The sequence below is a fragment of the Capra hircus genome, chromosome 27, assembly GCF_001704415.2.
Source record: "Capra hircus breed San Clemente chromosome 27, ASM170441v1, whole genome shotgun sequence".
Lineage (NCBI taxonomy): Eukaryota > Metazoa > Chordata > Mammalia > Artiodactyla > Bovidae > Capra > Capra hircus.
Genome location: NC_030834.1, coordinates 25,362,988 through 25,378,967, shown reverse-complemented (window position 1 = coordinate 25,378,967; position 15,980 = coordinate 25,362,988). Strand labels below are relative to the sequence as shown.

The window sequence follows — 15,980 nt, the reverse complement described above, 5'->3', positions numbered from 1 at the left end:
TCTGGCTCTAGATGAGTGATCACACCATCATGATTATCTGGGTCGTGAAGATCTTTTTCGTACAGTTCTTCCATGTATTCTTGCCACCTCTTCTTAATATCTTCTGCTTCTGTTAGGTCCATAGCATTTCTGTCCTTTATCGAGCCCATCTTTGCATGAAATGTTCCCTTGGTATCTCTAATTTTCTTGACGAGATCTCTAGTCTTTCCCATTCTGTTGTTTTCCTCTATTTCTTTGCTGAGTGGCCAAGAATTGATGCTTTTGAACTGTGGTGCTGGAGAAGACTCTTGAGAGTCCCTTGGACTGCAAGGAGATCCAACCAGTCCATCCTAAAGGAGATCAACTGCGAATATTCATTGGTAGGACTGATGCTGAAGCTCCAACACTTTGGCCACCTGATGTGAAGAGCCAACACACTGAAAAAGACCTTGTTGCTGGGAAAGACTGAAGGTGAAAGGAGAAGGGGGTGACAGTGGATGAGATGGTTGGATGGCATCACCGATTCAAAGGACATGAGTTTAAGCAGACTCTGGGAGATAGTGAAGAACAGGGAAGCCCGCCATGCTGCAGTCCATGAGGTTGCAAAGAGTCAGACACCACTTAGCAACTGAATGACTACAACAGGGCAATCACAAGCAGCCTTGGGCAGAGATCACTGTAGAGGGAGGACAGGAGGGAAAGAAAGGGGAGGAAGATCTGTACTTTCTCAGGCAGAAGCTAAACATTAAGTGAAGATCAAATTGCTTCTGACTAGTATGTGATACTGTGAGTGAATCAGGAGTTACACCAGAGTGTCTCCACCCATTTTTCTAGGTCAGGTAACTGTCCCATCTGGCCCCCAATACCTTTTTAGTCCAAAGGAATTAAACTTCCTAGGGAGTCACTGTACCCACCTACAATTAAGAGAGCACAGCTGCAGATACGTGAATTATATATGCATTGAAGAATGCCACTTTCTCTACAGATTTTAAGAGAATCTAAGTCCTGAATAAAACATATCAATGAAACATGGAAGAGTCATGTTTCTAGAATTTTTCTCTCAGCCGATCATCAAACAATGCACCCCCTATAATCCCAGTAACTTCTGCCCTTATAAATCTTGACATTTAGATCACTCTACTGTGGTTCATTTTCCCATATCCTCCCAGTTTTCACCATTCTACTGAAGATCAATGTTCAACTCAATCTATGGCTTCAGCCAAGCTTCGAATTCTGAGAGATGAGGGGTGTGGGGAAGAAGACACAAGTGCTATTCTCTTATAATCTGCCAGCAGGTGGCAGGCACCTTGAGAAGTTTGCCTCCTGGCCTACAGTTTTTTGTTTTTTTTTTTAAATTTTAAAATCTTTAATTCTTAGGCCTACAGTTTTATAAAACCTTTTAAGTAACTACCATAATGACTCAGGATAAGTTCTAGATTTTAATTATTTGGTGATATATAGGTGCAATATTTTTGAAAGTTAAATACTTAGTTCATGATAGCACTTTTGAGTAATAAACTTTAGAATATTTGAATTGCAATCTTTTGTTGGTTTCCGTGACCTTTCTGGCTTTCTTTAATCTGTCTGGGTCTCAGCTTTTTGCAGAGTTCCATTTCTCTGTTGGTCTTGTAAATTGCTGATGCTCACCAGGGCTCTCTCCTTAAGTGCTTTTTCTTGTTATGTGTATTCTGAATAATGTCATACATTCGTACGACTTTCAACACTTGACAACTCCCAAGTCAGTATCTATAGTACAGATTTCTCTCCAGTGCTTCTGACCTATGTATTGAGCTAGAAACATCCCTTCAGCTGTCCAAAGATCCTTTGATCCACTGTGCAAGTTAGAAATTCATCATCCATGTACACTACCCCTAACCTGTCTTTTTGTTATTTCTCCTGAGGACCTAGTCTCAGTGAACTGCTGCACTACCCACCCAAGTCACCCAAAACAAAAACTTGAATCTCATCCTAGACACTTCCATCTCTCTCATTCCTGAAGACCAATCAACTGCCAATCCTGTTGACCTCCTAATCTCTCTCCCATCCAGCAACTTCTAAGTGCCTCACTGTCATTTTCCTAGTAAAGCCACAACCATCTCTTGTCTAAAGAAATATCACTGTTAAAAACTGCTTGCCATGGAAATTCCTTGGTGGTCCAGTGGTTAGATCCCATGCTCTCTCTACTGAGGGCCTCAGTCAGAGAACTACGATCCCACAAGCCTCAAAGCACAGCAAAAATGAAACAACATAAACTGCTTGATGTGTATTTTCTTTTTAACCGAGAATGTGGAGAACCATACCATCTAACATTCTCTCCTAAGAGGCAATAGCATCTCACCTGGGCACCCTGTGACAAATAAATCTACCAGATCCTGAAAGTGAAAAAGTGAAGGTGTTAGTGAACTCTTTGTGACCCTATGGACTGTATGTAGGCCATCAGGCCCCTCTGTCCATGGAAGTCTCCAGGCAAGGTACTGGAGTGGGTTGCCATGCCCTTCTCTAGGGGACCTCCCCAACCCAGGGATCAAACCCAGGTTTCCTGCATTGTAGGCAGATTCTTTACCATCTTAGCCACATGGGAAACCCAGATTCTATCAGGAAAACAAAAGAGGGGATCACCTAGTTTAACTTCCTATACAACCAGGTTATTCTACACAGAATTTACCTATCTTCAGCTTCCCATCTACGTGACTCCTCTCATAAAATTCTTCTACATTTACACATCTGGCAAGTTCTTCAATATTCCGAGAAAGAAGAAGCATTACCTCAAGTATCAAAATGTGTTGCCTTAAAAAGAGGTCAGAAAAGGTATACAGCGAAAGAAACTTAAAAATACATGATTACTGGCCTTTATTATAGAAATACACAAAAGAGGTAAAAAATAAAAAAAATATTGTTCTCTTTTCTTCTTAAGACGAACAAATCATAAACTAGGTCATGCCTTACAAATAATATATAAAATAGTAGGTTAAGGTATGTTAAGCAACCTAGCAGATTTAAAAAATTCTGACCCTGAAACAGAAAGCCAGTTTTAGAACAAAAATTTTTCCACTGATAAAAATAGTGCTTTAAGGTTAACTGTAGGGTTCTAAACAAAATCTTGTCAACATCTCTGTATAACATAAATAACATTCAAGTCCATATTTACAGAAAAATTTTGGCAAGCCAAGCTTGCACAATTAAAACAAATAAAATGTCACATGATTTGGTCTCCCAAAGCCCGGAATTTTGACCTTGGCTGAAGTCTTCCCAATTCTAATGCTATAAATAACTACTTTACTTGAATAAAATATGAAACTATTAATTCTCACAGGATGGGGTTGTGTCTTTTCAATGTGTATGTCCTGGGCAAATATTTAGCATGGGTTTATTTGCTCAACAAATATTTACTGTGTGCCTACTAAGATTAGAGGGCTTCCCTGCCGGCTCAGCGGTAAAGAATCCGCCTGCCAATGCAGGAGACACAAGAGACGCGGGTTCAGTCCCTGAGTTGGGAAGATCCCTGCCAGAAAAAATGGCAACCCACTCCAGTATTCTTGCCTGGAGAATCCCATGGACAGAGGAGCCTGGCAGGCTACAGTTCATGGGGTGGCAAAGAGTCGGACACAACTGAAGGACTAAACAACAAGAAACCAGGAATAGGCTCCATACCAGGCAATGAAGTATAAAGGTGATCAAGACCAACACTATGCTGCTCCTTAAAAGACTAAGACAGCAGAGAAGACAGTTAACAAAAAATTGCAAAAAGTCATCATCTGGGAATACAGGATAAGCAGGGGTATTGGAACAAATCTATCAGGGAAGGCCTTCTGGAGGAAGTTCAGAGGCAGTGTCTTTAAAACAAACATCTTCAAGGTAACAGAACTGTATGTCTGTAGGCTACTGTTGTTCACTCCCATCAGTTATATTATTCTCATAACAGCTACAGGTTAATTTATATGCTAGGTTTATGTTCAATATAAAATGAAGCTTAAAAGAGGCTTTATAAATCAAAGTTTCTTAGCTATAGTATGAAACATCAAAAGGAATCACTTCTACCACTTCAGGGAAATCAAATATCAGCATAATAAATGAAGAGGCAACACAAGTTGAAACTATTTCTGACACATGGCAGATTGAGCTCATGACTTTCAGCCCCTTCCTCTTTTAACCACATTAAAATCACAATAAATGAATCTCTCAAAAAGTGTAAACACACAAGGACTAAAAAAGGAAAGGAGACTTAAACACTCAAGATAATTCATCAGGCTTGTAAAATTGCAGACCTGGAGGAGTGATAATTGACCTAGAGAAGCAGAGGCGCTCCCTGGGTGCCGTGGAGGAGGAGGCCAAACATAAGTTGGCTGATTTTCAGCACACACCCCAGAAAGGATGAGGCCCAGGGAACACATGTTGTTGTGGAAGCAAAGCAAGCAGTGGGGCTGAAGACAGAGGATGAGATAACAGCATGGAAGCCCATCCCTGGACACTCCCCCAGCACACACGTACTCACAAGAACATGCACCTGTGCCTGAATCCAGACGACAACTCCTCCTCCCAACTCACCTATTCTTTACAGAAGTGCAATGACACCAGAGAAAAAGACTTTTAAAATACTGACATTTGGATGCCACCCTAATGAAAAGCCCAGATTACCAAATGAAAAGTCATGCTCAGGTACAAAGAGCTTCTCAAATTCAGACAGGCAGCAACCACAGGTAAGCAAGGCAAACCTCCAAAAAGGAAGTGACAGCTTAGAAAATCAAACAAAAATTAAAAAAAAAAATCTGGAAGAAACAACACAATGCATAGAGTAGTAGATTATTTTTTAAAATCCTATGATTAATATCCTTATGATACAAAGAGTACTTTAGCAGCCATAAAACAAAACAGAATGCTGAAACACATGAATAGCAGGGAACACAAAATAGTTCTTAAGGCAGGTTAGAAGATAAAGTCAAAGATACTTCTCATAAAAGTAAACAGATTAAAAAGCTGGAATTTAAGTAAGATTAGAATTTGAATTAGATTAGGATCTGTCAGGAAGTGTAACTTCAGACTGACACAGATTCCAGAAAAAGAAAACAGAGAAGAAACTCTCCAAGAAATAATACAAGAAAAGTACAAAGAACTTTCAGATGTTAATTTCCTTACTGAAAGGATCCTTAAGTATAAGGCACAATAAACGAAAAAATGCCCACACCAAAGCTCATTATCCTGAAATTTTCAAACACCAGGGATAAAAAGATTATAAAAGTTTTCAGAGGGCAGGAAAAATAAAATACAAAAGGAATAAGGGTAAGACACAGTTCAGTTCAGTCGCTCAGTCGTGTCCGACTCTTCGCGACCCCATGAATTGCAGCACGCCAGGCCTCCCTGTCCATCACCAACTCCCAGAGTTCACTCAGACTCACATCCATCGAGTCAGTGATGCCATCCAGCCATCTCATTCGTATTATTTGATTTTTAAAACAATGTACAAGAATTTTATAAACACCAAGCAATAATAATGTAGGTAAATAAATACAGACAATAAATAAGTAAACAAATGAATAAAATAAAAATAAAAATTTGCTGAATGCTCACTACATGCTAGGAGTGCCATTCTAACTCCTTTAAATATATTAACTCATTTAACTGTCACAACTCTATGAGACAGACTCTATTATTTTCACAGATGAGGAAACAGGCATTGAGTTTCAGTAATGACACGACTAGGAAGTGATAAAACCAGAGTCCCAGCTTTCTGAGTGTGGGCTTTCAAAAACTGCATGACACTCTCTCAACTTTAACAGCAAAACTGATTTTTTAGAAAGAAGAAAATACCATTTGAATCTTCAATGTTCCCAGATAACTGTGGTTGATTAAAAGGCTTCCCTTGTGGCTCAGCTGGTAAAGAAACACCCTGCAATGTGGGAGACCTAGGTTCGATCCCTGGGTTGGGAAGATCCCCTGGAGAAGGGAAAGGCTAGCCACTCCAGTATTCTGGCCTGGAGAATTCCGTGGACTGTATAGTCCATGGGGTCACAAAGCCTTGGACACGACTGAGCACCTTTCACTTTCACTTGGTTAAACAGGACACAAGCTTAACATGTGTTTGTGGCAGGGGCAAGGGGGTGAAGGTTGAGGGTATTTGCTAGTATTTTAAGCATTCACTGTATAAATATACTTTGTGCTATGTATCTGTGATTTGCTACTAGAAGGTCCTTAATATAGATTCCCTGCTCTAAATACACCAAAAGAACTGATGAACTTACATCAGATCACCATCACCTATTTGGGCAAAGAATAAAGGGTATATAAATTATATTAAAGTTCAAAACAGAATAGCTCTTTCCCCAATTATTGTCATCTAAGCCCTTCACATTCTTCCTGTCTTGCAAGAATTTTCCTAGATGACTTCCTAGTCATGCATGACTCAATACACTAGTAAGACAAAAGCTTCCTGCCACTCTTCTCACTCTTGCCTCATACTCACCTTTATCTTATATTGTCAACTACATGATACCTGAACAGTTTCCTCTGAAGTTCCTCTACAAGAGTTAATCCTCTTTCAGTTTTCTACTTTTACTGTCCTATCCAACTTCTCGCTTATTGACCGTACTCAAGAGTATCTCGGAGAAGGCAATGGCACCCCACTCCAGTACTCTTGCCTGGAAAATCCCATGCGCGGAGGAGCCTGGTGGGGCCGCAGTCCATGGGGACACTAAGAGTCGGACACGACTGAGCGACTTCACTTTCACTTTTCACTTTCATGCATTGGAGAAGGAAATGGCAACCCACTCCGGTGTTCTTGCCTGGAGAATCCCAGGGACGGGGGAGCCTCATGGGCTGCCGTCTATGGGGTCGCACAGAGTCGGACACGACTGAAGCGACTTAGCAGCAGCAGCAAGAGTATCTGGCTTTACTGGGGGAGGAGGGAGAGAGAGAAATATACTTCTTGAATAATTGTTGTTGTTTTTTAATCTGGTGACATCTTCACTGTTCTTTCTGACCTATGTATGATAAGGAGGCTACACAGTTTTGGCGTTTCCGCTCTTGGGACTCATAAACCTCCATACAATAATGCAGTGGCTTCTGTGATCTCAGACCACGCCTTTGATGCGCTCCTATGGCGCTGAACCTCCTTGATCATGCGCTGAGGCCCGGGAGTATGTTCTCTAGCGTTATGCAGCCCTTCTTTTTGCCATGACTTTCAGCCTCCCTTGTCCTTGGCTTCGGCTGGGTCGGGGTTTTTTGTTTTATTTTGTCGTGGGTTTGGGCTTTGGTGGCTAGGTGGCGGCTGCAGCAACCTAAAGGTCCTGATGTGATGCGTCAAGACATGTGATGCACCAGGTGTGTCTTCCCCACGCTGGGTGTACAGACTCGGGGCTGCCCGGCCTAGAAGGTTTCGGTCTCGCTCACAGGACGTCCCCGATCGGCGGCCCCAGAGTCACACCGCGACAACCCCCAACGTCGGGTCTCACGCGCGCCCCGCGCGGCCGTCACCCCGTCTCTCCCGGCGCTCAGGTGTTAACACCTGGCCGTCCTCACCCCAGGAGTCACCTGCCGGCCAGCCCAGGCGCGCGCAGGCGCTCCCACGCACGTACCGTCTCCTTGGCAGCGGCGACCGGGATGGGAAGTAGCCCCCCGCCGCCGGGCGGGTCCTCTGGCTCGGCAGCCGCGCTCTCCGAGGGGAGCCAGGCGCCCGCCGCCCGCGCGGAGTCGGCCCTGGGGTCCCCGTACAGCTGGTAGCACACCAGGCCGACCAGACCCCCGCCGGCCGCGGCCGCGAAGCTTAGCTCCCGCCAGCGCCGCCGCCGCCTCCAAGCCGCCTCCGCCACAGCCCCCTCGTCCTCCTCCCGGCAGGAGAAGGGCCGGCCCGGAGGGCCCGGGGCTGTCCCCGCAGGCCGCCCCCACGGCCCAGGGGCAGGATGGTGAGGCGAGCACGGAGGCGGCAGCCGAGGCGGCGGCCACAGGAGCCTCCGCAGCGCAGCCATAGCGGGAGCTGCCGGCGCCTCAGCCAGGAGGGGGCGGGTGAGGGGGCGGAAGGGGGGGCCGAAACCTCGCGAGAAGTCGGTGCGCCGAGCTTCGCCGCTGGTCGAGAGCGACCGTACGATTGCCGCCCCTCACTCGAGTCACCTGTTGGAGCGCCTTCGGCTGAGGGGTGTAGAGGAGTTAGGGGGGTCTCTGGCTGCGAATAAGCCTGGGGAGGAAGAGGCACAACCGGCTGCTCCTCTGTCCTGCATTCCCGGCCCAACCCCGCGGTCATAAATATCTTGCGCCTGCCTCCGGAGACACCTGACTGCGCGAGAAGCCAACACCGCAGGCTACAGCCCGGGTCGGCGGGACTGGGCCGAGCCCTCGGTTGCCAGGGTGTCCCGGCGCCCCTCCGCCGACTGGGTCCTCCGCCTCTGCTTCGCGGGGGTGGGTCTCCGTCAGCCTAGCGCCCCGCTAAGAAAGTCACATCCCCTAACGGTATCCTGATCTTCAGATAGACGGTGAATAATTTGCAATTGTATCTTCAGGCGTTGCGACAATAAATGGCACATAAAAACTTGGCTCAAGTCATAAAACTATTAAATTAAGTCAAAGAATTTTTTTTTATTACGTGACAGTTTCTGATATTTTGATGGGAGAAGGCTAATACTGTTTGAGGGAAGAAGGCTAATACATTTTTTTTTTTTTGAAGGAGAGGTGCAACTGCTTTACAGCGTTGCGTTAGCTTCTACTGCGTGACAAAGTGAATCAGCTATACTTAAACACGTATCCCTTTTGAGCTTCCGTCCCAGCCACCCCTTCCCGTCCCACCCGTCTAGGAGATCAGAGCACAGAGCTGAGCTTCTGTGCTGTACAGCAGCTTTCCACTAGCTATGTGGATCGTCTTAGAGTCTTGTCGCTCAGAGTTGTCAGGAAGAGAAAAACAAATAGAGTATATTAACCAGTATATGTGGAGTTTAGAAAAATGGTACAGATAAACCCATTTCCAGGGCAGGCATAGAGAAGCAGAGTAGAGAACACACACGTGGGAGGCGTGGAGAAGGGGAGATGGATGATCTGGGAGATTAGGATTGGCATACCTGCTGTTTTTTAGTTATCCTCCATGTGTTTAAAAAACATTACCATACCTGCAGTGACTTCATTCAATACAACAGAGCTGTCTTGAAAGATACTTTTGGGAGAAGCTGTTGATATAAGATAAATAATGGGTAAGCACATTGTGTCATTTTTGTTATTTCTGTACTTGTTTGTTTGCTATACTTCATGAGAAAGTGTTTATGACATTTTTATCAGTTTCCTACCCCTGAAGGCAGTTTTGGTAACTTGGTTACCTAGCTTTGGTATTTATATTCTGAAATGTTTAGAGGAGCCCTTCAAATATTCTGGATCTAGGGATGTGCACAATTAAATTTAGTAATCTCAATTGAGCTGTAGTCACAAGGGGTTTGAGTGCATGCTATCACTTCAGTCATGTTTGACTCTTTGTGACCCTATGGACTGTAGCCAGCCTGGCTCCTCTGTCCATAGTATTCTCCAGGCAAGAATCCTGAAGTCAATTGCCATGCCCTTCTCCAGGAAATCTTTCCCATCCAAGGATCGAACACCCAGTTCTCCTATAGCTCCTGCATTGCAGACGGATTCTTTACCACTGAGCCACCAGGGAAACATCCACAAGGGGTTTAGATCCTGGCAATTCTTATGAAGACTAAGGGTTTTCAGAGGCAAACAAAATGAGATTTTCTGGCCCAGATTCTGAAATTGCCATTCCTAACAAAGCCCTTGCCTATAAGTAATCTATCAGATACACCTCAATTACTTCTTATTTTAATATAGGCTAATGCCAACATCTGTTGGATCATCCAAAATGCAGGAGAGTTCCAGAAAAACATCTACTTCTGCTTTATTGACTAAGCCAAAGCCTTTGATTGTGTGGATCACAACAAACTGTGGAAAATTCTTAGAGATGGTAATACCAGACCACCTGGTCTGCTTCCTGAGAAATCTGTATACAGGTCAAGAAGCAACAGTTAGAACTGGACATGGAACAACAGACTGGTTCCAAACAGGGAAAGGAGTACATCAAGGCTGTATATTGTCACCCTGCTTGTTTAACTAATATGCAGAGTACATCATGTGAAATGCCAGGTTGGATGAAGCACAAGCTGGAATCAAGATTACCGGGAGAAATATCAATAACCTCAGATATGCAGATGACACGACCTTTATGGCAGAAAGTTCAGAAGAACTAAAGAGCCTCTTGATGAAACTGAAAGAGGAGAGTGAAAAAGTTGGCTCAGGACTCAACATTCAGAAAACTAAGAACATAGCATACAGTGCCATCACTTCATGGCAAATAGATGGGGAAACAGTGGAAACAGTGACGGACTTGATTTGGAGGGGGCTCCAAAATCACCATAGATGGTAACTGCAGCCATGAAATTAAAAGACGCTTGTTCCTTGGAAGAAAGGCTATGACCAACCTGCTACTGCTGCTGCTAAGTCACTTCAGTCGTGTCCGACTCTGTGCGACCCCAAAGATGGCAGCCTACCAGGCTCCCCCATCCCTGGGATTCTCCAGGCAAGAATACCGGAGTGGGTTGCCGTTTCCTTCTTCAATGCATGAAAGTGAAAAGTGAAAGTGAAGTCGCTTAGCCATGTCCTACTCTTAGCGACCCTATGGACTGCAGCCTACCAGCCTCCTCCGCCCAGGGGATTTTCCAGGCAACCCAGGAGTGGGTTGCTATTGCCTTCGCTGATGACCAACCTAGAGAGTATATTAAAAAGCAGAGACGTTACTTTGCCAACAAAGATCTGTCTAGTCAAAGCTATGGTTTTTCCAGTAGTCATGTATGGGTGTGAGAATTGGACCATAAAGAAGGCTGAGCACAAAAGAATTGATGCTTTTGAACTGCGGTGTTGGAGAAGACACTTGCGAGTTCTTTGGACTGCAAGGAGATCCAACCAGTCAATCCTAAAGGAAATCAGTCCTGAATATTCATTGGAAGGACTGATGCTGAAGCTGAAACTCCAAAACTTTGGCCACCTGATGTGAAGAACTGACTCATTAGAAAAGACCCTGATGCTGGGAAAGATTGAAGGCAGGAGGAGAAGGGACGACAGAGGATGAGATGGTTGGATGGCATCACCGACTCAATGGACATGGGTTTGGGTAAGCTCCAGGAGTTGGTGATGGACAGGGAAGCCTGGAGTGCTGCAGTCCATGGGGTGGCAAAGAGTCGGACACAACTGAGCGATTGCACTGAACTGAACTGAATGGAATTTTTCTTTCTTAAAGCCACTAAAAGTGATAAACAGAAAAGTCCTCTATTACATGAAACAAATGTGTCTATTTCAGGATGCCATCTCTGTTTCTTTTACTTTCAGCCTGTTGGTTTTATGTATTCAGTACGATAAGGAAAACTCTGTGGTGGCTCCCTGTTTTATCACCAAGATTCCTTCAAATTCTGGTTCCTCTGAATTCTGAAAATTTCCACAGAAGCATTTATTCTCTGGATATATAATGCAGTTCTTCTTCTGGCATTGTTTACTTTGAGCTAAATACAATTTGTGGATTTTTCTCATAAATTTTTCACATGGCCTAATAGCAGAGTTCTTGGACAGACTGATGAATTTTTAATAGACACATACTAAAAACCAAGTAGGTATAAAGAGAATTAGGGAGGTAATACAATAAGGTATTACAGATAAGAAACATGACAGAAATTCTCTACCTAACATGATTTCAGATATATATCTAACTCATTATAATTTCTCTCTAGTTAAAAATTTGTAGAGTTCTTGCAGGCCATTTCTTTGGCTCAAAATCAAGTTCTGCTGTGAGAGTTGCTGGGTTTAGTAGGTTCTCCAAATATTCAGAAGGCTTTGGGTAAAAGGTCTCTCTGCATGCAGAAGTTATTCTAATTATAGAATAATTAGATGATTTCCTTCGTACCTCCCTCCTAAAAGCTGTGGTGGTGCTGATTTAGTCACTAAGTTGTGTCTGACTCTTTGTGACCCCATGGATGGTAGCCCACCAGGCTCCTCTGTCCATGGGAATTCTCCAGGCAAGAATACTGGAGTGGGTTGCCATTTCTGCCTCCAGGGGACCTTCCCGACCCAGGGATGGAACCTGTATCTCCTGTGGCTCCTGCATTGGCAAGCAGATTCTTTATCACCCAGCCACCTGCGAAGCCTGCTTTGGAGACTCGTTTCCTACAAAATAATGGAATATAGGTGATCACCTTCTGAACCCATGAGCCTAATTAACCAAAATGCTCCAAGCTCATTAGTAAACCGAATATAAATACTTTCTTCATAGCATTTTTCATATGTCATTTCCCTTCTTGAAACCCATGCTGCTGTGCTGTGCTTGTTCGCTCAGTCGTGTCAGGCTCTTTCGACCCCATGGACTGTAGCCCGCCAGGCTCCTCTGACCATGGGGATTCTCCAGGCAAGAATACTGGAGTGGGTTGCCATGCCCTCCTCCAGGGGGTCTTCCCAACCCAGGGATGGAACCCAAGTCTCCCACATTGTAGGCAGATTCTTTTACTGTCTCAGCCACCAGGGAAGCCCTTCAAAACCCATAATTGCCCTATAGTTGCTTTTTTCTTTCCAATTACAATTCCATCTTATGACCCAATTATTTTCACCTTTTAATACTTTAAAATTGCTAACAAAATGAGTGACTTTTAAATTTTGAAAATGTGAAATTTAAGTGTAATATGTGTCATGCCTAGGCAGAAATGTCCTGTTTAACAAAAACTCCTATTAAAATAATCCTGCTTGTCTAGTTTTATTCATTCTGAGCACTAGAATCTTGACTGGTTGGAAGAGGAGCAATTATATCTGAGATCCTACATCAGGGCAGATGAGCCCTGCCCCCATCCTTAGGCCTACTCAATCCTGACAGAGGGAGGCCACCAGCCAAAGGCTGCAGCAAGCCACTCCCCTCTTGGGAATGTGGTCCTCATCTTCAGTGCTGTTTTCCTTGGGGGAATAATTGGCAAAGTCAAAAGAGAAAGTGATGGGAAAGTATGTTCTGTGGAGTTGCAGCCTTTTCTTGGTCATTTGTCTTTAGAGGGCCAGCCTCTAGGAGCCTAGAACTTTATTCCCCAGCATCTAGAGCAATGGAAACCCATTTATGGAAGGTGCTAAGGATTCTTTTTCTATTTTGACCAGCTTCCACTACCAAAGACAGGTTGATAATGGTTTGCACTCTGACCTCTCCCCTTGGTCAAAGTAAAGCCTCCTAGCTCCATGAAGCCAGATCATCTACTTAGTCCAACTGCTTGCACATAGTAGGACTTCAACAAATGTTTATTAAATGAAGAAGGGAATTTATTATTGTTGTGAGGGGTAGAGGGAGAGGCTAAGATAGGAAGGTGAATTAGGAGACAAGAAAATAAAGTAGGTCACCTGATGCTAAAGAAGTTGATAAAGTAAGCAACACATCCTAAAATGCAATTAATGCAAATAGAAGCAAAAAAGGAGAAAGCAAGAGGTTGGCATGGAAAGGTTGTGGTCATGACAGAGGGCAGATTCAGAAACAAAGTTTGTGATTTGAAGCCATCCTCTTACATATTATAATTTAGCATAATCTAGCAACATTTATCGGAGAAGACAATGGCAACCCACTCCAGTGCTCTTGCCTGAAAAATCCTATGGACGGAGGAGCCTGGTGGGCTGCAGTCCATGGGGTTGCTAGGAGCTGGACACAACTGAGCGAATTTACTTTCACTTTTGCATTGGAGAAAGAAATGGCAACCCACTCCAGTGTTCTTGCCTGGAGAATCCCAGGGACGGGGGAGCCTGGTGGGCTGCAGTCTCTGGGGTCGCACAGAGTCAGACATGACTGAAGCGACTTAGCAGCAGCAGCAGCAGCAGCAACATTTACAGCCTTAAAGCAGTAAGCTTCTGCCTGGTTCTTTCTGTGCTCTGAGAAATTCCAGGCTGCTCCATGGACAAAGTTCAATGACTTGACCTTGATACTTTCCTTTTGTTCTTACATGTCTCACTGGTGACACCACCAAGCTATCAGTGGTATACATTTAAATACCTAACATCAAGACCAGTAATAATATTACTTTGACCATTACATCTGACCTATCTGATTTATGTAATTTCTGGTTTTATAAAAGTTCCACGATCTTTGCTGATAGTGTATCATCGTTCAATTGTTATTGTCTTTATCCTCCATTTGGTGGCAGGGACATCTTTTTTTATGTCTTTTGGAAACAAGGACCAGTAGAGCTGGCTGCCTGAAACATGTGAGCCCTTTCTTAATAGGCCTGTTCTCATGCCTGATAGTAATTAAGTTTCCAAGCCCACAAAAAGCTGTCTTCTAGTGAAGAATGACTTCTGAGTAATATATCCATCATCCATTATGCAAGCATGACACTTGGGTAAGAAAACAAATACCATCTTTTTAAAAGTATTGGCTATAACTACTAGAGTTTAGCATATGCATACCCTATGACCCATTAATTTCATCCCTAGATGAAATATTCAACAGCAATGAGTATTTATGTGCATCAAAAGACACATAGAAGAATATTTGTAATTGGCCAGAAACTAGAAAGTATTCGTAAGTTCATCAACAATGCCCTGGATTTTTAAAAATTGTGATATAGTCACAAAATTGACTGCTGTATAGCAGTGAAAATTACTAAAATGCAGCTCCATGTAATTACATGGTTCAAAGAAGGCAGGCACAACAGAAATGTGTTATTCTATTTATAATGTTCAAACACAACAACATATATACATATACATGTGGTGTCAGAAATCATGCTGGTAGTTTCTTTGGGCACAGGGTAGTGACTGACAGCGGAAGAAGGGGGGTCCTACAGTCCTGTTCATGTTCTGTTCCTTGATGTGGGTGCTGGTTAAACAAGGATATTCCCTCTGTGAAAATTCCTAGAACTATCCAGTTACAATGGCTATTTGTATATCATTTTAATGCATATAATACTTCAACAAAAAGTTTATATATTAAGTCAGTGCAAACTTAACTGGGGTTTTGAACCATGAATTTTAAATCATTAAAACCAGGCTCAAACATACCTTTATTAGTCAAAACAGGAACCATTGTAATCAACACATTTTTGCCAATGAGAAAATAAGTTAGTTTATTCCTGTACTGTAAAAATCCATGCTTCAAGACTCGACAAACTCTTGGAATATTTCTGCCTCCTGCTGGCTGTGGAAGCATTTCTTCTGCAAAAAGTTGTCGAGATGCTTGAAAAAGTGGCAGTCGGTTGGCAAGGGGTCAGGTGAATATGGCGGATGGGGCAAAATTTCATAACCCAATTTATTCAACTTTTTAAGCTCTGGTTGTGCAATGTGTGGTCAGTCATTGTTGTGGAGAAGATTGGGCCCTTTCTGTTGATCAATGCTGGCTGTAGTTGTTGCAGTTTTCAGCTCAGCTCATCAATTTGCTGAGCACACTTCTCAGATGAAATGGTTTCATGGGGATTCAGAAAGCTTTAGTGGATCAGATGGGCAGCAGACAACCAAACAGTGACCATGACCAATTTTTGGTACAAGTTTGGCTTCAGAAAGTGCTTTGGAGCTTCCTCTTGATCCAACCACTGAACTGGCCATCGCTGGTTATCCACTTTTCATTGCATGCCACAATCGATCAAGAAATAGTTTGTTGTTACTATGTAGACTAAGCAAAGACAGTACTTCAAAACAATGATTTTTTGATTTTCAGTCAACTCATGAGGCACCCGCTTATTGAGCCTGATCTTTCCAATTTGCTCCAAATGCTAAATGACTGTAAAATGGTTGTCACTGAGTTCTTTGACAACCTCTTGTGTAGTTTTAAGAGGATCAGTTTCAATGATCCTCTCAATTGGTTGTTGTCAACTTCCCATGGCCCACCACTAGGCTCCTCATCTTCAAGGCTCTTGTCTCCTTTGCAAAATTTCTTGAACCACCACTGCACGGTGTGTTCATTGACAGTTCTTGAGTCAAATGTGTCATTACTGTTTTGAGTTGTCTCTGATGCTTTACGACCCATTTTGAACTCAAATTTTAAA

The 15,980-nt window shown here is 43.4% G+C and overlaps 1 protein-coding gene across 2 annotated transcripts in view; it reads right to left on the bottom strand.

The window, feature by feature from the left end:
• The window catches only part of MICU3 (mitochondrial calcium uptake family member 3), an 82,831-nt gene extending 74,858 nt beyond the window's left edge, over nucleotides 1-7,973 (bottom strand). For both annotated transcript variants that reach the window (XM_018042023.1, XM_018042024.1), the window contains exon 1: nucleotides 7,548-7,973. In XM_018042023.1, coding sequence (XP_017897512.1) covers nucleotides 7,548-7,937 — 390 coding nt within the window. In that variant the 5' untranslated portion in view covers nucleotides 7,938-7,973. The remainder of the gene's footprint in view (nucleotides 1-7,547) is intronic.